We start from the raw sequence: 24,467 nt of genomic DNA, 5'->3' as shown, positions 1-24,467 counted from the left end.
AACAAATTGAAGTGAGCAATATCCGCCGTGTTACTTGGTCCTGTTTTGTCTGACAGTTTTTATTTTTGTTACGTGTTCAACTTTTTGTTCATTCCCATACTGGCTGCTGTGTTTCTAATTTACTGCAGCTTCATGATTGCAGTTACTCTGTCTTAGCTGATGGAGAGAAATCTGTTGAGGTTTTCTGTCCAGTTGAGGTCTTAGCATTTTTGTAATTTGTGGATGATTCAGGTCCTCGTTATACAAAAAGTTATCCTTGAATGCTAAAGGGAACAGCTGGCTTGATGGAAGTGGGCTTCATACCTGACCTTGCAACCAACTGTGCTGTTGATTGGATCTTTTTTTTCTTCCTCTAACCGTGATTGTCCTTCTGTCCATTTTTTCTCAGGTTAACAGGGTTCCAGCTGCCTTCACCCATTGTGAGTACAGGCTCCAGGCTCACACTGTGGCTGCTGTCTGACTACGCTGTCAGCGGGCAGGGATTTAAAGCTGTCTATGAAGGTAATACAACTTCTGTGTTTGTTGTTGAGCCATTCTTAATAATCATGTTGCTATCTCTTCCTGCAATACAAATGTAGAAACTCAATCTCAAAGTACTTCTGAAATAAACCACATAAGTCATTTCAGAGATTTGTGACTTTGTGACTGATATTCAAGTTTAATCTTCTTTAAGTCCTTTCTTCATCATTGCAGTAATTTATGACAATCATTTTTAAATATGGTGGGATTTTCAGCTGCTTCAGTTAGTATTCCATAGCTTATTTGGAAAAGGCTTCAGAGCTACTGAGCAAAATGTCGAACATTTTTCTAAAAAAAGGAGAGAAAATGGTGGATTGTGTAACTCATGTTTGGGTACAAAATTAGCTAGTGTGCTTTGAACTAATTTTTTTATCAGATGGTTTAATTTTAAGCCATTCTATCCAGCTAGGTTATCATCTCTTTTCTATTCCCAGGCAAGGGCTGTGACCTTTATCACGGTGACATGGAATACTTTATGACCCATGGCGGGATGATATTAATGATGGCACTCTTCAAACCCACGCAGGAAGAAAAGGCGAGCATAGGGAGGGGAAGGCAATACAAGCGAGTGACTAATTAGGCTAATTACCTGACAGGGGCCTGTCTGTCTTTTTGAGATATTGTGAATTTAGGGATGTGGCTCGATGAAGCAACATCGAGCGACTCGGGAGGCCTAAGACTACATTGCGTGACTTGATAAAACCAAAGACAAAAGAGCAAAGAGACTGTTTGTTAACTCCACTGGGAGGCAATTGGGGCGTTGTGCCTTTCTTTCTCACTAGTGGAAACAGATGTCAGACTTGTCTAGCTCCTGACCTTGGATGATGTAACTGTCTCTTGCTAGAAATATGTTTGCAGAAACTTAAAAAAAAACAGGTGACAGTAGACATTTACTGACTTATCTAGGCATTTTACTGCTTAAACTACTACTATTTCTATTTTTGTACTACATGCAGTCATTTACTCACATGCTTACACTGTACAGTATAGTCACACATACATTAATAAAGATAAGTAAATAATGTAAATCCAGTGTTCTAACTTTAACAGATAACTATTTACACATTAAACATATCTGACTAAAAGATGATACATATGAAGTGTAGCCATGATGTGCATTTTCAATTCAATCTGGTATGCTTCTCAAATGTTATCGTTCAGCAGATAAAATACCTGATTACCCGGAGCCCAAATAGGTTATTATATGTAACTTAACCTTAATATGTGGATTTTGATCCATACTGAACCTAACATACAAATCTCACCACTGTCTCCTCCTAATTCCTGTTAAATTATATAAGATTAAGGCTACCTAAAGTTAATTTTCTTTTTTTTGTTAGATCATTGTTTGTTTTTGAAAGTGTTTTAATCTGTGTTTGTGATCGTAAACACACAGTTTTTTAGGCTTTAGTTATAGTTTAAAACTTTTACAGCCAACTTAGTAAAACCTTGGGTTTTATTCGGGCTCCAGTCCATAAATACAGTTAATGGATCCAGGCACGAAGAACGGTAACTGAAGGCTCAGTTAGCGATGATTAGCTCAGTTAGTGGTTAGCTCGGGTCAGCTCCACGTTCAGGGAGCTTTTTACAGCAGTGTGGCCGTGTCATTTTTACAGTTTTTATTTTTTTGTAAGATTATTTTTTTGGGCATTTTATGCCTTTAATGGACAGGACAGCTGTAGTTGTGAAAGGGGAGAGAGAGGGGGAGTGTCATGCAGCAAAGGGCCGCAGGCTGGATTCGAACCCGGGCCGGCTGAGTCGAGAAGTAAACCTCTATACATGGGCACCCGCTCTACCAACTGAGCTATCTGGGTGCCCCGATTTCTACAGTTTGTTAATACAGTTAATCCCACAGTAAGACCACCAGCAGCCTGCTACTACTAACTATAGTCTCTCAGCCTGATGTGAAGTGTTGGCTCTGTCATGCACGTGGGGCAATACTTTACGAGGGGGAGGGACTGACGGTCTCAATCTACTTGGGCGGTGCGCCAAAGTGGAAGCTATTCATGAGACACAGTGAAATCTTAAGTCTTTTTAGTGATGACTTTAGTTCTATGGATACTGGTTTGGGGATATCAAGCCTGTTGAGCACCAGGGGAACGGAATGCAATACCAAAATTACCTGTCACCCATCTCACATGACACTGGTGAGAATAACTGCAATGACCCGTTGCATATGGTAAAAAGCGAGGCCCCATAGTGCTGACACGTGGTGCTGCCCTGTAGGTTAGAGTAAATGTTAATGGGAGAGTAGAACAGGAGATATGTAAAGCACAGCATCGGTAAATGGATGGAAGTCCACCCACAGTTGGTCTTTGTTACACAGGATATGCATGCATATCAAGCTTTGAGCTTTATGTCTTCAGATAAAGTGAAACCCCATCATTGTCTGCGTCCCTTCATTCTGTTCTGTTATATTCTATCCTTATTTTCATTTTAACCTCTTTGGCAATTTACCTCTTGGTACACACAGGTTCTTTGACTTCTCTGTGCCCCTTAAATCCCGCTAGGGCTCCCTGGCACAAAGGCCAGAGATAATGCACATGGACCCTGTGGCTAGACCTGTTTCATCTGATTACTGATTAAAATTACCACAGAAAGGCCTAAAACAGCTGGATGGTAAGAGCAGACTAGGTAAACAAAAACAATTAATGCAATCTGTTTTATTCCATGCTTTATTCATATAACTCCTTTAAAAAAGAAAGTTACTGTGGCTGAGCTAAAGGAGGTTGTAGGCTGTGGTAAATACGTGGTGTTTCAGGATTTATTTTTTGTTAAATGTCCAGAAATATAGCATTTTGGATATCTGCAGGGAGAGTGTTCCAGAGGGATGGGGCTGTAATACTAAAGGCTCTGTCTGTGAAGGTACAGAGTCCAGTATGGGGAATGGAGAGCAGGTCAGCATCTGAGGACGGCAGGTTTCGGGGTGCGGTGTATGGGTGGAGGAGGTACTCTGGGGCCAGGGCATGGACGGATTTGTAGGTGAGAAGGAGGATTTATATGTGATGCAGGACTTAAATGGGAGCCAGTGAAGGTGGATGAGGGTAAGGCTGAACGATCTTGGAAAATAATCTAAATTTTTTTCACCAATATTGCGATTGCAATTTTATGTGATTATTTTTAAGCTCTTTGTCTTCTGTATTATTGAAGAAAGACAAGCAATAAATCACTGTATAGTAGGAACAACATCCAATTAGATAGATTAAACAAACTGTTCTTTCCTGGAGGCCAGGCCTGTATGTGTTGATGAAATTAGGTGATGCAGGAATTTATATGAACACCATATATTATTTACTTCAATCCCAGTATTATATTGAGCACTGACCAAGCTTGGTGTAAACATCCATATGAAAGTCTGAAACAAACTAGTTAAAAAATGCAGATTGCAGAATTATAAAAACAAATATGTGGCTAACACTTAGGCAAGGCAAGGCAGCTTTATTTGTATAGCACATTTCAGCAACAGGGCAATTCAAAGTGCTTTACACAAAATCATTAAAACAGATAAAACACAAGTACAAACAGTTAAAAGTCATAAGCATTAAAAATCAATAAGACACATGAATATACAGTTGAAAACAAAATAGAAACATTAGGACACATAAAACACCAGAATAAAAGTTACAGTGCAGCATAAGAAAGAAATGAGCATTAATTTAAAGAAAGGCAGCATCAAAAAGGAAGGTCTTCAGCCTTGATTTAAAAGAACTGAAAGTAGCAGCGGATCTACAGGTTTCTGGGAGTTTATTCCAGATATGAGGAGCATAGAAACTGAAAGCTGCTTCACCCTGTTTAGTTCTGACTCTGGGGACCGATATGGGGACTTATTAGTATTTGCATTATTTAATCATTATTTAATTATTATTTACTGTAATAAACATATGTAAACATGTGGATTGCACTTTTTAAACACTGTCTTTGAACTTTACTAGATAGTTAAATAAGTTATATATGTATACACACACACAATGGTGTATTTGGTGGTGTAAATGTTTTTGCAGCGCACACAGAAGAGCTGCCTCCAGCCCCTCCCCCCTCATGAAGTTGTGTGCTACGTGCAACATTGCACTTGCTCAGAGAGGATATCGTAACGTTAGTAGCATGCTGCTGGTGGTCTTGCAGTGGGATTAACTGTTGAAACTGCGGCTGTGACAGCTTCCTGAACATTGTTTGTCAGAGTGTGGTTCCTGCGGAGTGCAGACTGATTTGCTCTCACGAGTCACGTGACCAAATTGCAGCCTTTGCAATTAGGAAATCGTGTTTTAACATATTGCGATATTATTACAGACGCAATTAATTGTTCAGATGACGGCTGGGTTGATGTGCTGCCAAGTCTTGGTGTGGATAGGGACCCTTGTGGCAGAGTTTTGGAAATATTGGAGCCTTTCTAGGGTTTTGCTGGGTCCCTAGACTGGACTCAATTGCCTTAGTCCAAATGGGAGGTTATAAAAGCATGTATGAGGGTTTTGGCCACGGAGTCTGAGAGTGATGATCGGAGTCTGGAGATGGTTTTGGGCTGAAAAAAGGCTGATCTGGTGATGAATTTGATGTGAGTGTGGAAAGAGAGGTTGGAGTCCAGGATTACATCAAGGTTGCGGACCTCACAGGATGGACAGATGGTGTACCCATCAACATCCAGGATGAGATCTCAAACCTTCTGGGGGAGCGCCTTGGGGGCCGCAACCAAGAGCTCTGTTTTATTATAACAATAGATCTTTTTTTCTATTATATGGCGGCCTCATACTTGCTGTTGGCAGAAGTAATCTGCAGTTTACTGCTATTGAACTACCCAGGCAGCCGAGAAACACCAGGAAGGTGTCACAGAAGCTGACACACTGCTTTGTGCTGCTTTGTATGAAGTCGGTTTGACCAGAAGCCACTGGCGTAGCGCCACTGTTCTGCTTTGATTAGTTCAGTTAGAATACAGCACTATGGTCAGCAGGCGACCAGTTTGAGAACACACAATGACCAAAGATTGTACTTAATCAGAGAACCCACTGTGTATCATCTCAGGAAGTTACCAGTATCTCTGTGGTGATTTCAAAATGTGAAGCATTCTATTTAGCTCTAGCTCTGCTTGCCAGATTATGGATTCTAAGTTGGGTTTCTCTGTTTTAACAATTGTCAATTATTTAAACATTTTTTGACTCCATTTGATCCAAAGATACTAATACACAAATAACTTGGCACAAGGCCAGTCTTTGTCCTATTCTTGGACTGAACAAGTCGCCCTTTTTATTGCAGTAAAATGTGTCGGAAACCCACAAGACTATATGCATAATGGGAGTCTACATATTCTAATTTTATTGTCAGACACAAAGCACTGTGCAGTACTACATGTCGATAGCTCATCCTTAGTATATCTACACTCCTTAATGGGCTAAGTTAAACCATAACCAGCCTGTCCAATTACCTATGTATATGTGTGTGTCTTTGTTTTTCCCATAATTTTTTATTTTAATGCAATTTTAGGTGTTTTATGTTAACCTCAGAGAAGGTAAACCTGTGACTAATCTGCATTAAAGTAAAGAATGCCAGCTGTGTGTACGTGGGCATTATCCAGAATGCAGATTGGTTGCGTCACAGCTTTGTCATGTCTCCGTCGTGGTTCAAATGGCAGTGTGTCAAAATCAGCAGTTTAGTTTTGCTCATTTTTAAACTTCAGTTTCCATCTTTATGGAATTCAGTTATGAATCTATGTAATAAAGCGAGACGTATCTGTACTCGTGTGTGTCCGTCTTTGGGGAAAACCTGCATGCCACAAGCAGACGCCACACACAGATGCCACACTCAGAAACTCAGAAGGCTTAACAGCAGCGGGGGGGGGGGGTGTCCCGCCTTTCCAGTTCAGTTTTTCCTGCTTCCAACATCACATGATTGCTGGATATGCCAACTTTTCTTCACTTTCATGGAGAATGAAAGGATAGCTGAAAGGAACATTGCGTCTGTTGTGTTGACGGTTGGGAGAAGAAAGGCGCTACGTAATGCCGGCTTTTCAGTGTCTATTATTTTGCTAAGAGTAAACTCAATAAAAAGCCCAATGCCAGCACTAAATATAAAAAAGGCCAGAAACTATATTGTATTAGCTTATTGTGAGCAGTAGCCTACATTCACCAGTTCGAAACAGAGGCAGAACGAAACGTAATCTCTGAGATTATTCCTTCAGAGCGCTGTGCAATGCGAGAAAATCTCAGAGCTGAACCGGGCAGACAAAGCAATTTTCCTCAGACTCAGCCTGGGTCGAGTTAATTAAGTCTACTTCTAACTTACAACACTTATAACATTACGTCGCCAAAATAGCCCCGCAAATCAAATTCCTTACTTCATCGTCAACGATTAAGCCAATAAACCTGTATGGAAACAAACACCTCTGCTGAAATGTTAAATTTGTAAATGGTCATACAGAAACAAGACCTCTCGCTCTCTCACTCTCTCTCTAGCGCTCTCTCTCTGTGCACACAAACACTCCTGTTCTGGTGGTTGATTAACGCAGATAGATTAATTGAGTGGTTGTACTTGTGAGAAAGGATCAATGGAGCCCTGATTATGCTGCTGTGCTTGTATGCATACAGATGTCTGTGTGCCTTAACTTGTCTCTGCGTACATGTCATTGGCTGTGTGCGTGAGGCTTTTTCTCACTGGTTGTCCTTCTATTTTTGAAATGGGATAAATGGCTTTGTTTCTTAGCCTGATTGACTTTTCTCAGCATAGCTTTTGGCAGTAAAACCTCAGTATTCTACAGCGTCTTTTTCTTAGGACTGTGCTTACCATCCACCATTTTGGTCTGAGCCCATCTCGTCTATATTAGATATCTGTTCTGTTTCAGCCCACACTGCAATAAGCCTAAGTGCTGCACAGTCCATCTCCCCGGCACACTGCGTAATGGCCGAGACCACTCTGGAATCTCTCCCCTCCCATCACCATGGCAACCACCAGACTCCTTTTTTGTGTCTTATTCTTCTCTTTCTCTTCTCCATCTTTTTGCAAACTCTTTATTCGTGTTTAATCTGTAGTTATAGAGAAGGAGGCTATCCGAGGCAAAGAGAATTAGAAACATTTGCTGAGCTTCTGAAAATATCTACTGGGGAATAAAAGAAGTCTTATCTCTTCAAGTCTTACTGCATTCCTTGCGCTCCACCATTGCTCGTTTTCTCTCGATCTTTTTTCTCTCCTCCATTACTCCTCTTCTCCCTGTTCTCTGTCCTATCATGAGTCTCAACCTCTATGGTCCCCATATGTTGTTGCCTCTTCCCAAATGTTACCGCTAGCTCTCCCTCTTTCTCTTGAATAGTAAAGTACCGTGATGATTATCCAGTCATGTGTCGCCAAGTTTCTCTTCTGTCTGTGTCTCAGTTGCATATTCAATGTGCCTCCAACTGGGTCAGCTGAAAAAAAACAAAAAAAAAACAGCCAGCCCTGCCGCACGACTCAAGCAGTCTGCCTTCTCAGCATTAAGTCACTGCAGGTGTCTGAAATAGGTAAACATGGCATGCACATCATAGTTCTGAAATTAAGTAAATCTTTTTTATAAACAAGTGTTGTGTGTATTCAAATCTCCATGTTTTGGCTCATTACTTCCTGTATATCTCAGATCTGCATCAGAGTCTAAAGTGAATTATGAATGCATTTGAACAATATATTGGTAGTTCTGCATAATGCAGGGGGCGGGAGGAAAAGCCTGGAGCTACAAACAAAGCTAGCTAGCTACCGTAACTACTGTATGCTCTTATTGTAATCTACCAGCATTACCGTAGTACCTACATCTGAAATACATACCGTACGGTACATATACGGGGTTCAAACTGACACAATGGTCGTGTTTGATTGTTTCTGACCCAAGTTGCTTTGTCGCCCTTCTGGCTGTTGTTATATTTTTGCAAGTGTTTCTTTAAAAAAATGAATGATCTATGTCCAATGGAACGCTACGGCTTTTCATCTAAATGACTTATTTAAAACTATTATACTTATCAAACCAATGGAATTAGAAATAAAGGCCTGCTTCAAATTAAAGCCTGGAACCTTCTGCAGTTCAGGTAAATAAAGGCCCCGGCTTTTGTTTGCGGAATTACGGTATGAGGGGTTTGATGTTACAATGAGTCGCCATAAGCACTCAATCACATTTTTGTAAACGAGTAAAGATGCAGCAGCAGCGGTACTTCCAGCAACACAGCCTTCTCCTGCATCCCTCTGAGCTGATCTACAATAGTGTCTTTATCTACTCCCCCTCGACCACCCCCGTCCCCTTGTCTCCCCCTCCTTCCTATTAGCATGAGTGAGGAAGGTGGGGGCAAGTAGATGAGGGTGATGAGAAGGCAGTGAAGCCTGAGTGAGTCTTGTGCCTAATTGAAAAATGAGGCTCGTCCCCTTAAGTTAGGGAGTCGGCCAAATGAAAGTGTGATGTTGGAGGGGAAAGAAGAGTATAGACCTGGATCAAATCTGTTCTATTTTACCTCCACGGGGACAAAAACACATTTTACTCAGGGGTGTAATATGGCCGCGTTTGTGTCTGTAATTTAAAGGGAGGGGTTGTTTATTTTATCACCTGTTGAACCCTTTAGAGATACCTTCCATGGATGTTGTTGCTGCTTGCTATGGTAAAATTGGCTTTGATTAGGAGAGATGCACTAAAGTAATTATTTGCCAAAGAGCAATTTACATGGATTGTTTCAATGATTTCAATTACATATTCAGCAGCCATATTATTATATTCATGCCTTTTATCTATTGATACAAACTTCTCACAATATTAGCAATGCATTCTGCGTTTTAGAGAATCTAATTTGGCTGCAAACAGCGCATTCCACTTTTTGATTAAATGTTACTAGTAGTCTACCTGCAAGCATGAAATAATCATCATTATGCAAAAAGAAAACTAATGGCAAAGAGCATGCCTATAACACGTGTAAACAAATTATCATAGGACAAAAAGGTTTACCCGGTCGGCTGCATTTCTTGTTTTTAGTCATTTGCAGTGCAAACTTGTGTAACCCAATTTACAGGGAGCCATTGTTAAGCCACATACCGTCTGCATGGACGCATTGCTCTGTTGTCCCATGTTTGTCCCTGTGGTTGTTATGGAGTGTTTGCTCTGTGAGTAAGCATTAGTTCAAGGTAAGATTGGTGCCTCTAAGGGTTTAGCACACAGTTGCAGGTTATTGTTATGTTACTGTGATATTATTGTTATGTCTAAACAAGCACAGGTTAAGCTGAAATGCAGCTAACCTGATGGGGAGTTTGGACTAAAATAGAACATTGGTCTCAGTGTTTTTTTAAATTTACTATAAAGGGAAGTTTAAGTATTCTTAAATACCTAAATTTTTTTAGTATTCTTAGCTCATGTTAAATGTCTAATTACATTTTTTTTACATGTTCATATTTCAACAATACAGTACCAGCAATGGGAAATATATCCTAATTTTTTGAAATACAAATTTTAAATAAGACTACCATAAGTACAGAATACATTTGATCCTACAGTACTGCAGCGTAACCATGTTAACCAACCAGTTTTAAAATAAACTGAAGTCTAATTGAAATGACAAAACAATAGGCCTCATTTGTCCTTTGGTTGAAATTTTTTATGGGTGTGTTCGGTGTATTTTATGGCATTAAGCTTTGGGTATTCTTGGGTTTTCTCATGCCAAATTTTTGGCGGTCCAGTCAGCGAACAGAGGGAGTGGACGATGACGTTAATGTGGAGGCCGTGGCATGAGTTGTAGCCATAATGCCGGCGGAGAACGGTACGAGCGAAGCCACACGGGCCGTTGAGGCAACACTGCCGGATATCCAGAAGTTAAACCCGAGCAAGAACAATCTTTCCGGTCTAACTACCTTGAATGCTCTCTGGGCTGGGCAGGTTATGTATGCATTTTATGGTGTGTGTTTATGCATGAGTGTATGCGTGCACATATGGCACAGCTGTCTTTTCTCAGCTGTGACGAAAAAGAAGCTGATGCCTCTGTGTTTGCACGCTAGCCAGTTTTTCTCTTCTTTTTACACATTGTAACAAGATTTTCAAACTGAGGTTTGCTTTATTTTGTAAAGCTCCCCCCGCTTATTCAATTAGTTGACTACTCAGTAATTTTTCTCCTAGTCCACTAAGATTTAGTTAATTAGTAATGTTTTATGTTTTTTTTTTTTCATGCTGAAGCACTTAATTACCAATAACCTACGACCACTTATCTGGTAAACACACAATTTAAAGTAGTACTTCTGCATGTTTCTTTGTGGATAATAAACCTTTACAGATCTCTTACAGATCTGTCGATTAAATCATAAGCGTTAGCCGAGTCAGTCTTTATCTGAAGACAGCCTTTCTTTTTCCCATCTGCTTGATCTTTCTGTTGAGTTTTAATGATGTTGGGAGTGTGCGTGGGATTTTTAATTCTGACCATTGCAAAAACTAGTGACCCTCCTTTGTCCATTTGTGTCATCCTCTCTCCCAAAAGTAACAAATCAAATCTTTCTTATGTTGGACAACAATTCATTTTATTATGTTAGCTTTAACTTAGTGTACAGACATTGCAGAATAAATATTGCTGTAATTGATTGGTCCTCAATCTCTGATTATAAAGTTAATGTTAAATTTACATGGAAAGAAAACAAAATATAATCGACCATAAGCGCACTGGACCAGGACCATGTCACTGGAACACTTATGTAATTGAGCATTATGATTCATTGATGACATTGGATACACCTGTGTTTTCCAAAATGTCTGCCATGAGAAAGTACTGTTTTTTTGTGAGGTAATACTGAGTGGCAGAACAGGAATGAATAGTTGTAATTGTCAACCATCTACAGTAGGTGTTTTGCAGATACTTGAACAGAAGAGTTTAGGGCCAAGTAGATGCCTCCAGACTTTACACAGTCCAGTTTTCCAGTGTTGTGTTTGTGTTGCTGCGCCCTGGGGATTCACCTGGTAGACCGTGATCCTGTTTATACTGTACGACCCGCAGCCCTTTGCTGCATGCCGTCCCTTCTCTTTCTCCCCCACGTCCTGTATGAATCTTCACCTTTACAGGATAAAGGTAAAAAGTAAAGACTTTTTTTTTTGTCTACTGATGTCTCTTGCCCTCCCACAGGTAGTGACTCCCTGCTGTGTTTTCATTGAAACCATAGGGGTGAAAATCTCACCTAGACTTTCTGCAAACAAAACTGTGTATGTGTTTTCCTGTGTGCATTTGTGTGTCCTCAGTGACCAACCAGGTTTGGAACCTCTTGAACCTGTACTTTGCTGCTTTATACAAGACAAAAACCCATACCTTTTTGAAATATTTCTATTTACCTCCCTAAAGAATTAATTCAAGGTGCAAACTTGCAAACCTTCTATTACGCCTTCTAACCAAAAATTATTTGGTTTACAATTTCTTCCATGAGCACGTTTAAATGTGACACCAGTAATATTTATTTTTCTGACCCTTTGCTGCATGTCGTTAGGGTTCTCTATAAAACCCCACGTTCAGTAAAACTTGAAATGTTAGTGCAGTTACTACAATTGTTTGTGAAGTGCATCACAGTGTTTCAGACTATCCAAACCGGAGGCAGTTATTTTTGGACACAGTAGTCACAAAAAGCCTGGTGTTTCTAGTGGAGTGTTAATTACACACCTGCTGTCACAATTGGAGAATTTCTTTCTAATTTGGTCAGACACTGCAGGTCCAAAGTAGTTCCTACACAAATCAGCAACCACCCCTAGCAACAAGTGGTTCCTTTGCACATATTGGATTTATTTGTTCAGCTTTTGCTGCCAGTGAGCAGTAAGCGCAAGAAGCCAGGAACAAGTGCTTCTTATTTGAATGGGTTTAAGAACCTGAACCAAGTTAATGTTAAATGACAGCCCAGCTATTATGGCTGTAATGTAACTGAATGTATTTACTAATTTCTTGGAAAAAGTGGGCTGTCTGGCACGTCCGGGTAAGCAGAGCTTCCTCTCTGGCACATTGTAGCTGTTATCAGTGTCTGGCATGGGAATCGGCCGCCAGCTTGTCCGACCGTTAAATGCTTCTGACACTTAATTAATGGCTGATTGTTGTGCGGCAGTACTCCGTCAGCCTAATGAAGGCTGTTTCCCCTCACACACCCTCATACATAAACACACACACACTACTATGCCTGGCATGCACACTGACTTTTACAAACAAACACTCTACGTCAGTTTTCCAATGCACCATTCAGACAACACTCAAGAAATGTTGATGAATTGTGTGCAACCATCTCATGGTGCATTTGTATATTAAGCTTATGTTTCATATTCACTATTGAACCAGTAAAAAATAGTCTTTTCTGGCTCTATTTCTCTGTATCTCATATTCTCCATAGAGATAGTTACACGTTGTTGACTTCTGAACAATTTAAATTATTTGTACACTTGACAGAACACTGAGTATAGTCAAACACCAGCTCCTTAGACTTAGTTCAAGTGTAATCATGCAATATATTGTTCTTAACCTAAAATGGCTGGTGGTTGGGTTAAAAGAGGGATGTAGTTGTTGAAATCCTTTTCAGCCGTCTCTTTCCCTGCTTAACATTATTTTAATATTTGATACTGAATCCCACATCTTCGGGGCTTTTTTAGGGATAATCTTTCATATTTTCATCTTTATTCTTTTTCTCTCTTTTCTTAGAACTGACACAAGCTAAGAGATCTCTTGACAGTTCCATTGCCCCACAAGTCATTGCCAGGCACGTCTGCTTTGCACAGCACTGCAAGTCACACTCATTTCTCTGGGTCTCTACCGTCATTCCTTCTTGCCCTCTATTTGTTTTCTGGGTGAATGGATGGCAAGACAGGGTCTAGTCTGCGGTCAGGACAAGTTGTTGTTTTTCTCTCCCGATAAGGAGCAGAAAACAACACTCCCACAACATAGTTGCACACAGACACATCTGCACAGAAGACATCCAGGCGCGCCCATTCACGCAAGTGGACACAGGAGTGCACACTCAAACATAGCATCCGCTGGGCAGTGGAGCATGTGCATAAAGGTCATCCTACTCTGTGAACCTGTGGCTTTGGGTGAGTTTGTATTGGCCTAAGAGCTGCCCAAGAAGTGTGTGCGTTTGTCCATCAATAACACCACTTCTCTATAACTGCCTGCATTTCTCACCAGGTGTGAGACTGTGCAAAAGTAAACCAAAAAAATGAAGGCAGATAGGCATTTAGGCTGTGTATGTTAATCATAAAATTAAACTTGCACTGATTGCAATTTCTTTTTTAAGAATATTTTTTGGGCATTTTAGGCCGTCATTTTTGTAGTACAGCTGAAGACTAAATCCGGGACCACTGCGTCATGGAGTAAACCTCTTTATATGGTCGCCCGCTCTCCCAACTGATATATCCGGGCGCCCCTCAAATGCAATGTTCTTGGTTGATTCCGATGTTTTTGAAAGTCTGACCTGCCCTATGGTCTTGTGGTAAGGTCCAGGAAATTTGGACTGGGATACATGATAACCCATGTCAGATTCTATTCAGCCCAAGATTTTTTGTGCTGGGAGAAGGGGCATCCTAAGTGGGATGGATAAGCACATAAGGAGCTTTGCGTCAAAAGGAGCCAGTTGAGTTGGTTCCAACATCTGGTAAGGATGCCTCCTGGGCGCCTCCCTAGGAAGGTGTTCCAGGTATGTCCAGCTGGGAGGAGGCCTCAGGGAAGACCCAGGACTAGGTGGAGGGATTATATCTCCACCCTGGCCTGGCAACACCTCGGGATCCCCCAGCAAACTTTGGGTTGGGAAAGGGAAGTGTGGAGTCCCCTGTTGGAGCTGCTCCCCGCGACCCTACACCCGATGAGCAGACAAGGATGAAGGGATGGATAATAAATTTGAACACGTTTCTTTTCCCCTGATGATCAATAATAAGTTGCATAAATTGTTGCTAGTCACTTTTTAGAATTAAAGTCTTCAAGAGTTTTTGAAAAGTTGCTCAATCTAGCAGGACAGTTGTTTTGTGTGTGTGTGTGTGTGTGTGTGTGTGTGTGTGTGTGTCTGAATAGTTGCTCAATATCTGTGCCGCTGTGCGCACAACGTAAACCATTGTGCGCAGCATGCGTTTAAATTTGACTGCCACAGAATATTTGAGACTGCTCGGCCGTTCACCGATGACCGATCAAGCTAAAAATTAGCTGATTGCGGTTACCAAGCAATCGTTCACTGCATCTCTACATAAAATTAAAAGGTTTTTTATACTCTCATCCATGAGCTTAACACAACAACTTTTTAGACCCCTACTCTTTGCTCTTTTCAGGAGAGATTTGCATCAAGTAATACAAAATTGAATATAGTTTACATTATAGGGGGCCTCAAAATAAAAAAAGCAGTCATCCACACACCTTAATAGAAAAGACAAGTCAATATGTGATAAAACAAGAAAGTGTGTGTGTGTTGTGTGCCTGTATGAGAATGCATATGTTTGTGTGTCTTTGTAACAAGCTGAACACATGTTGGTGAATAGCAGCAAAGGTTGTCTGTCCCACTGTGGGGAAGTAACTGAGGTGTGAGTAGTGTGACAATGGCACAAAGTGAGAGACTATTGCAAGTACTAGGGCACTGGGTGGGATGAGTTTGTGTCCAGTCCACCATCAGACAACAAACATGACCTCCAAGTGTGTGTGATGGGGGTGTGTGAAAATGTTTATGCTGCACATGTATACAAGGTTGTCTGTTGTACAGTCAGGAAGAGTGAACATTGAGGTGTTTCTCTCATGCCTGTCTTTATTTTGGTTTCTGTGAAAGGCTCTCTGTGCTCCCTCCTGTTTCCACGCTGACAGAGCCTACCCTCACTGCATCCTAACAAAGAGAGAGGGATTTCGCAAGGAAGACGAGACACAGGGAAAGAGACATCAACTGGTGGAGACGGGTTAGCACACAGAAAGATAGGGAGATTGAATGGTAGACTGTATGGAAAGAGGGAGGGGGGAAATAGGATTAGAGAAATAGAAAGAAAAAGAGACGCTGATTGAAGTGTGAGAGATGTAAAGACTAGGATGACTCGCAGCTGTGAGGTAATAGATTAAGCTATGAGGGAATCTTCTTGCGAAAAAGCAGGTCAGAGGAACACAAGGAACGCCACACGGCACATTTACTGCATCGTTACTCATGCACAGTGCTCACCCTTCTCCACGGCCATGCATTTTTTAGTCAGTGAGCTCATCTCCCCAAAAAGCACTTGGAATCCAAACTGCTAACACTTTTCCTCTGACATAGCACTTGGTTATTGGGTTTGGACTGCATAAAATGTCACCCAAAACACTTCATCACCTTTACCTCTTTTGTTTGACTTCTCCAAAAGGTTGAAAGTGATGTTATTCTTCCTCTGTTTACGTGTGGTACCACTCTGGCACACTAAGTCTGCCGCTTTACAAAAGTGTGTAATTAAGCGCCTCGGTTGGCCTCTTGTAAATGTCATCTGCTCAGTCCTCTGGATCGTACACTTTGATGTAATTAATTCCAGCCTTATATTATCCTCATCAGCCAGCTTGCTCTAAGTAAGGGTGATAGTCCACTTTTTCAATCAAAGGTGTTGGTATTAAGCCAGTTCAATGTATGATTTACACAGTAATAACAGTTTGGTGACCCATCACTTGTTTTTTACTAGTTTGACAATAATGTTATGTTCTTTTGAGGTTTTCCTTTTGGGTAAAGATAGAATAAGGCCAATCATTTTTCAGTCACAGTGGAAATACAGAACTCTGGCTATTGTTTGCTATTTGGCTAGGGGTACACTCAGAGATTTGTTTTGTATTAGTTAAAAGAAAATACCTTTAGAAAGCTGCACTGACTTTTTTTAGTGGTGCCAATTTTATATTCAATTCAATATTATATTTTTAGAATGTGGTATATGATTTCCTTTCATCTGTTTAAAATTTGATTTGTTGTATTTTTGCAGAACACTGAAAGCAGCAGAAATGCAGAACTCACTACACTTATCTACCTATATCCATTTCTTTATCGCAAGTTATATCGTTAGCATATTTTCCTCATATTGTGCAGGCCTACTACTTAGAATGTATTTCCCTGGAAAGGCAGAAAGGTTTATTATGTACTTTATTTCAAGAATTTCAGTCACATATTGGAAATCAGCAATCCACAGGAGCCATTGATGGATTTTGTCAGCTGTTGCTTATACATGTTACTGTGTGAGTTGAACAGACGACAACATTAAATGTACCCTGATGGGGTTCTAGACCATTTATGTCTGAACCTTACTTCTACTCCTCTCTTTTTCATACTTCTGGTATCCCGCTTTCATTTTGCTCCATCTGTCTTGCCCTCCCTAACAGTCATTTCTTTCCTTCTCTTCCTGCCTATCTCTCATCAGGATTAGCCTCCTTTGCTGGTTAGCGTGCTAGCTCTTTCTCTCCCTCACTGCCACGTTTGTCTCTCTGCACAATCCCTGTTTTGTGTGGATTAGTGCCCGTATTGTCCTCGGATTAGGGTGTCATTGTTTCTGAGCTGGGATGAGGTAGGAACGTGCTTAAATATGTGAATGAGTGTGTTTGCTCACAGTTTGTGCAAATGTGTATCCGCACTTGAGACTGAGGTGATGAATCTCCTTTTGTAAATGGAGTATTTTTTTTTTTTTACAAAATGCAAGCAACACAACATAGAAGGCTTTGTAGTGCCTGATGGAAAGCTCTGTGACTTATGTACTTTTTTCTTGTTTATCTAATTGGAATTTGTTTTATTCACTGCCAAGAGAATGTGCTAGGTGTAAGCAATATGGTTGAAATGTCTTGGAACTTGGAGCAAATTAGTGTCCACTTATGCTTCGGTAATTGAAGATCTGGCTGACAGGAAAGGGAGCCCTTGAGTGTGTGAGGAAGGGAAGATTTGCTTGGATTGTCATGTTTCATGTCATGTTTAGCCTCTCGTTACAGAAAGGGAGAGAGATTATAAAACTATTAGACCTATTAATGGAAAGTTCCCACTACAGGACTTAGACCCGGTTTTCTGCTGGTTCTGTGTTAGCTTAGTTTGACAGAGATGGGTCTGGGTGTTGTTTAATTCTTTTTTAACATCAGTACATAAACATTTTTTGATACTTGATGCTATGGAGGCATTTTAGTCAGTGCCTTAAAGTATCAACAAGTATAAGTAAGGATAAGTTCGGGACCCATCACTAGACGGTCACACTAAAGTAAGTGGGGGGGCAGAGGCTTGCGGATATGCTGTGACTATCGAGGTGCAGATGAAATTCCAGGCAATAATACATGAAACTTGTCATTGTTTGTGACGGTATGGTATTTACTGGCTTATATAGTCTCTTCTCTCACAGGTAAGTTGGTGTGACAGTTTATTGATCCAAATAATGTTCAGCTGTTGGAGTTAAAAGTTATTCAGAAAGACAGTGTACAATCATCCTATCTTTGTGTCTGGTATTTGATGGAGCCTTTTGGTTGCCCTCAATTACGTCTTCCCAATTAGTTTGATTGGAGTTAAACTTTTAACGGTGTATTTACTGAAGCCTCAAGTGTAGGCAACTAATAAACTATTAATAATCCCACAATTATCATTAGGCAGTTGTTTTATCTAATACATGATTGAGATTCCCTAGCATGCATGTTACCACCCATGATTAAACACCCAGCGACGGTTATGAACAGTAACCAGTGCATTCCTTTTCATTGCTTTACTTGATATCAACCAAGCGGCACCTTCTTGCCTGCTGTTTTTAATCATTCCTCTGTTCATTAGGCTGCTTCAGTGTCATCTTTCATCATGCCGGACCTATTGATCAGCCATTGTCAATTCCCTCCACTCATCCCTTTCAGACCTTATCGACTGTTCAGTGTTCACTTCTTAGACACCTAAATGTCAAAGGTCAAATTTTAGGTCTAGTACGTTTGTTTTGGAAAGTTGTGACTTTAGTCAAAGCTGTGTTCACTGAGTCTTTGTATAGATTTTAATGACATTTCTTTTTAAATCTATCAGTGTGCAAATGTTATTAAATTACCATGGCTGTTAATATACACATGCTGTATGTTTGATATCATGATTACTGAGTAGGTAAAGAATTGCTGATTGTTTTGTATTGGATTGTGAATAATTCAGTCTATAATGTGATAAATCTCGGTGCTGTATTGGATTGTGAATAATTCATTCTATAATGTGATAAATGTCAGTGCTGAATCTTTATAAATTGCACAGACACATGCGCCAGGGGAAAAAATGTGGCCAAACATACAGACTAATACACACACGACACAAGTATACACACACAAACACTGCATAATATCATTCCCACAACACAATCACATGGGTCGGCTGTGTTTGTTCTTCTTCTTCACTTATAGAGAATCAATGTTTGCAGTACTCAGCTGGATTTCCACTGTTTTGACGCTGACAGTGGAGAACCAGCCCGGGCCATTTAAGGTTGATTTACTGGAGGGAAGAGAGGCCACCAGGAGGGACCATGGAGAAATAAACCTGCTTAGAAGTAGACAAATATCTTCCCAAGTCATACAAAATTAGGGCTTTTAGCTGATTTGTGTTCTCCCTTGTGTTTTTTCTTCTCTCAGTGTGTCTCCCGTCCTACCTCTGTGTGTGCCTGACAAGCTCTTGCCCAAGCTCATGGTGCAAACGCGCCCTCACTGAAGCATAAAGGAAAGGCACACCTGTTTGTTTTGTGTTTGTCTTTTACCCGTCATTTGGCATTGCGACGTGCTCTATTTGAGGCCTTAATTTATAGTTGCTATTCAGTTTAATGAGGCAAAGACTGGGAACAAGCTGAGGTGTTCTATCAAATGGAGGAGCCAATAGATATTTTTTTAGGCAAGCCATCTTTGTAAGAGCGGGTGGGAAATAGAATTGGCATCTTTTGTGTGAAGTAAAAGTGGGATTCTGCTTTGTTTCCTTCATACTCTGTGTGCACGGTTGTGTGGTTCCACACAAGATGTGTTTAGAGTGACAATGAGGAGATCACATGGTTTATTTATGGACTTTACCTGGACCACCTCCAGATACCACTTGATTTAGCTGCAGAATTGAGTACTTTACAGAATGGGAGCCTATGTGTATGGATTTTCAAAACTGTTCAATTTTAGGATATTGTTGGGTTCAAAAAATGCATTTGATCAGTCTTTCGTTCTAGACCAAATGCCTTGGTGTTTTTCTTTGTGATGCTAAAGCTAAAATTAAACATCAGGGCCAACATTAGTACAATGCCAGGGAACTATAAATGCACTAGGTCTGGAATCAAAAGAAGAGACTAGCTCGGGGAATGCAGGGTGGGGTTTGAAGGACACAAGGAAGCAGAAATAACAGGAAACTTCTCCTTCACATCAAGTCACCCTGAGTCTTTTGGGGCTGGAGGGGGTAAAGGAAGAAAGGAACACTACTGGGTATTACAATAAGATGATTACATAGTATGTATCTTATAGAAAATGCCTGAAGTGAAGTAAAGGTGTATAAATATATAAGTATAATATACTGTATATACCTTGTATATCTAGCCATTTATTTATATATCTATCTATCTATCTATCTATCTATCTATCTATCTATCTATCTTTTGGGGAATGTTCTGATGGATTATCATATTGTGATGACAACAATGAGTCAGAAGTGAATAAATCTAGAATGCAACAGAGCACAAGTCATGCACACAGCAACTCACTGGATTTATGATTGCGTGATTCATCTCACAACAGTTAATTGGCCACATTTAACTAATAATATTACAAAAGGTCTAAATGTGGTTCACTCAATGATGACTGCAGGTTTAATTAGAGAGGCTGAAGATCTAAATGGAACCAGTCCCAACTATGGTAATATCAAGACATAATCTTCCGGGTCTCTAACAGCTCCTGATTAATGGCCTATTTAGAAGGAAAAATGGTCTGGAGTGATCAGAAGTTGTAACTTATTGTGAAGGTCGTCTTTAGAAGGGAACACAAAAGTAATAAAAGACCGGTCCAGGTCCAAAGCCTGCCAATCGGAAGGTCGGCGGTTCTATCTTGGCCTTGCAGTTCATGTTGAAGTGTCCTTGAGCAAGACACTGAACCCCAAGTTTCCCCCGATGCTGCCCCATCGGAGTGTAAATGTGTGTGAGTGTTTATCTGATGAGCAAGTGGCACCTTGTACGGCAGCCTCGGCCCCAGTGTGTGAATGTGTGTGAATGGTTCCTGTACTATGAAAAGCGCTTTGAGTGGTCGTTAAGGCAAGAAGAGCTTTAAATAAGAACAGTCCATTGACATTTTTGCAACGAGTTCCTTGGGCTTGGAAATAAACTGTAATGCATTGCCAACTATCAAACAGGCAGATCAGGCACTTGGTCTAAAAACATGGGTTGACCATGTACTTCAACAACCTTTTAGTCCACGCTTGTTTTGCCTTTTCGTTTTTGTACCTGCAAAGCATTCTTAACATTACAAGTTGTTGCCCCTCGTTGGTCTCTATTTTGTTTACCACTGCTTCCCCAGGACATCACATGATGTGGTGCATTGCTCCCTCTGGCACGATAATCATAATAATATCCTGTAGTGTGTGATGTGCCATTTCTTTTTAAAATCTTGCTAGGGTGTTTGAGATTAGAGAAAACAATATATGTGAAGATTCTCTTTATGTGATTAGTAAGGATTTTATTGGAACTGTAACACTTGTAAACTTTTTTTTACTTATTATGTGTCTAATTAGCAACAATATGAACCTAACTTTGTCTTTTGCTTAATTTTGATTATCAGATCTGGAAAACCTTTTCCGTTTGCATGTGTACACTACAGTGCACACAAAAGGATGGAAACAGAAAAATGTCATGTTAATATCAAGAAAAAAAAAACCTATCAGTACACTACACATGGATATACTTTTTAAGTCAGTGCCATTGGTTCCAGATCAAATATTTATTTTTCACTCACAAATTTTGAACCTGGCATTTTCTTTGCCTCTCACCACAGCAGGTTACAGGTAAGAGAAAGAGAGAAGGAAGTGAATTTTTTGGAGAAAAGCCAAGGTTAAATAAAAGTATTGATTAATCTTTCCAGTGCACCTTTGCTTCATCAAGGCACCGCTGCTGCACAAGTCAGATAACCAAACTAATGGAAAACTAAAGTGAATTGACGGAGACATGGGTAATGGCATGTCAGTCGGAATTGGCATTTGACCTGCTGACCTGACGAGGTGAGGGATGCTCCTCTGTAATTTCGGGAGGATACTTATTCTTCTTATATGTGTTCGATGAAGGCTTCGGCTCCATATCCTGGTAATGAAGCGATAGTATAAACGTACCAACACAGGTTGGAAGTCAACCTGCATAATAACAAGTATATGGTCAAGAGGACTGCATGGGTTGGAGGATTTTAGGTTTACTGAGAAAGAGGTGCGCTTGTTTTCTTACAAACCAGCACGTTTACGCATTGACACTTCCTCTTCCACCGAGTCCTCTTGTGGGCCTTTACTGTTTCCAAGGCAACCTGCAGAGTGGGGAAGAGATGAATGGCCGAGGGTAGGTCAAAGCAAGACAAAATACAGGAAAAGAAATAGCAGGTTAGAAGGCTTCCATTGCTCTGACAGCAGGACCTAAGGATGGTGGTGTTGGTCTGGCTGTCTGTACGTCGTGCTTTGTTGTATAACAGCAGTGTCTCTTCTAGATTTATAGTGACACTTTCAGTTGCTTTGACCACTACGGTCAGAAAAACTGTGCCAAAATATGAACAATGACGTCGCTGTCAACGGACTTATCTGCTAATGTTAGCTACCGACTGTTTCCTTAAAACCATCCAGCAAATAGACGGTACCATAGGGAGGTTACCTGAAACCAGTGATTTAACGTCCTCGCTCATTTTACACACAGTGTAACAGCTTTGCTAGTGATGACGTCCTGTCACTGTTGTAGTTGCTCGGGGAGAGAGAGCGGATGACAGTTTACTTGAGTTAAATAGAACAGACGGCTCTGCAGAGTTGTGTAATTACGACTTTAGGACTTTTCATAATCCGCTAAAGAAGCGACAGTGCGCAGTGTACATAGCGGAAACCCTTTTTGTGCATCTGCTCTATACCATGGCGGCTCTATACCGTGGCGGGCCATGATCAACATATAGGAAACACTGTAACAGAATATGCTGTCAACTTTTTGGTCATTTATTTTCCTAGAGTTAAAGCACATTTTCTTGTTGAACCCGGCCTTAAGCATCAATTGTGCAAAAACCCAGCAAAAACAAATATTTTCACATCCCAAAAAAAAACCAAAAGGCTAACACAGTCTTGACACTCCTAATTTCCAAGATGATACAAAGCACTGATCAATAGCAATTCTCGTTTTTCCCCAAATCTGAAATATATAAACCTCACTGCGTAGAACTGATGTGTTATGTAACTAGTATGTAGCTACACATCACTTCTATGCTATGTTCGGAGAAGTTGATGCATCAACATTCTGTAGCACATTTTAAATGACCTTGTTCTATGAAAACACAGTTTTACTGAAATTGTTTAGTTTTGAATATGGTGTTTAACAGACTATATTTCGACCATTTGTTGACTGTTTGCAATGTATATTGTAAGGCAGAATGTCCTGCATCGGTGCATCAGCAAGACACACTGCAATAGTACAGTATTTTGAACCATCTGCTGACCCAGCATTAAATAGACAGCTATTGAACAAACCTGTGCAGTTTGCTTTCACATGTAATCTTCTTGATTTTGGATAAATGTGTCTGGTGCACCTGTGTATTTGAGCATGCAGGTGTGACCACAGGATTTCTGTGAGTTTTGTTTGAAAGACTAATGTCAGTGGCGAGATAAGCCTGAAAAGCCATGGGGATTTAAATGCTTCAAGCAAGACAGAGTCCAGGCTCTACACAGATGTGTTGATCTCTCTTCTAACCCCCCCGCGCCCGAGTTTCTCATCTATCTCCTGGCTTTCCGTCTCATGCTCCCCAATCCCTTTTTTTAGTCTCATATATAGTGAATGGCTACTGAATGACACATTATTCCATTTTGCAGACATTGTTGGTATCCATCAATATTTTATGAGTTATTTTTCTACCACACAGCAACTGGCCCTTTTACTGTACCTGGTGTGTGGGGGGGGGAGAATTAAGATATTTAAAGTTTGTTCCAGTCTGTATTTCAATCCTTTTTGTGTGTGTACTGTATGACTGATTGTGTGTGAGGAGGTTCAAACCTTCATTCTCTCTCCAGAATTTCTCTTTTTGTTGTTGTCACATTAGGGAAACTTAATGCGCAGTTAAGCTTAAAACCAGACAGGAATTTTGAAAGCAAGATCTCTAACCCCAAACTATTCAGGTAGCAACCCACAGTTTGCATTGGGCTGAGTGTGTTTCCATCCCCTTAAAATCTGAGTTCAGAAAAATAAGTATTAAAGGAAAGTAGTGCTTCAGAAAACACAACACAGTTATTAACTTTTAACTTGTGATACAAATATACATTTAAGGTTTGGCATTCTTTAGACAGGCATTCTTTCAAGTATTGGGGCGCTGTTTTTTTTTATAGTTACCGCAGTACCGCTTTTATCCTTCTGAAAGATGCCAGCCTTTTTTTCTACCGAGAGAGCTAACAGTAGTGATCATCACGGATGTGTATTAAACCACCCCAGGCCAATGTAAAACCACGCTGTCTGTCCTGTTGAACACCATAACCAACAGCAGCGGGCCCACCCCGACGGTGTCCATATAATCGCAGGAGACTTGAATAAGGCCAACCTGAAGACTGTACTCAGGAAATTTTAACATGTAAAGTGTCCTACTAGAGGACACAACACTCTGGATCAGGTCTACTATCCCCACCTGGTTCCTGCACTACCCCAGCCCTGCTCCCATCCACATCTGGTTCCTGCCCCTCCCCACTCACCGTAAAGGAGCACGACGTCGGACGAGTACTCCTGGCAGTGAACCCAAGGAAGGCTGCTGGCCCAGACGAAGTACCTGGCAAGGTGCTCAGGGTGTGCTCTCACCAGCTCGCCCTCACGATAATCAGCCACAATCATCTCAGTGCCA

At 40.7% G+C, this 24,467-nt stretch overlaps 1 protein-coding gene across 1 annotated transcript in view; it reads left to right on the top strand.

The window, feature by feature from the left end:
• The window catches only part of csmd2 (CUB and Sushi multiple domains 2), a 240,948-nt gene that overhangs the window by 36,508 nt on the left and 179,973 nt on the right, over positions 1 to 24,467 (top strand). Inside the window, exon 3 of the mRNA XM_034892760.1 lies at positions 389 to 501. Coding sequence (XP_034748651.1) covers positions 389 to 501 — 113 coding nt within the window. The remainder of the gene's footprint in view (positions 1 to 388; positions 502 to 24,467) is intronic.

This window comes from Etheostoma cragini, chromosome 14 (genome assembly GCF_013103735.1).
Source record: "Etheostoma cragini isolate CJK2018 chromosome 14, CSU_Ecrag_1.0, whole genome shotgun sequence".
NCBI classification, from domain to species: Eukaryota; Metazoa; Chordata; class Actinopteri; order Perciformes; family Percidae; genus Etheostoma; species Etheostoma cragini.
This window is presented reverse-complemented; position numbering and strand designations above follow the sequence as displayed.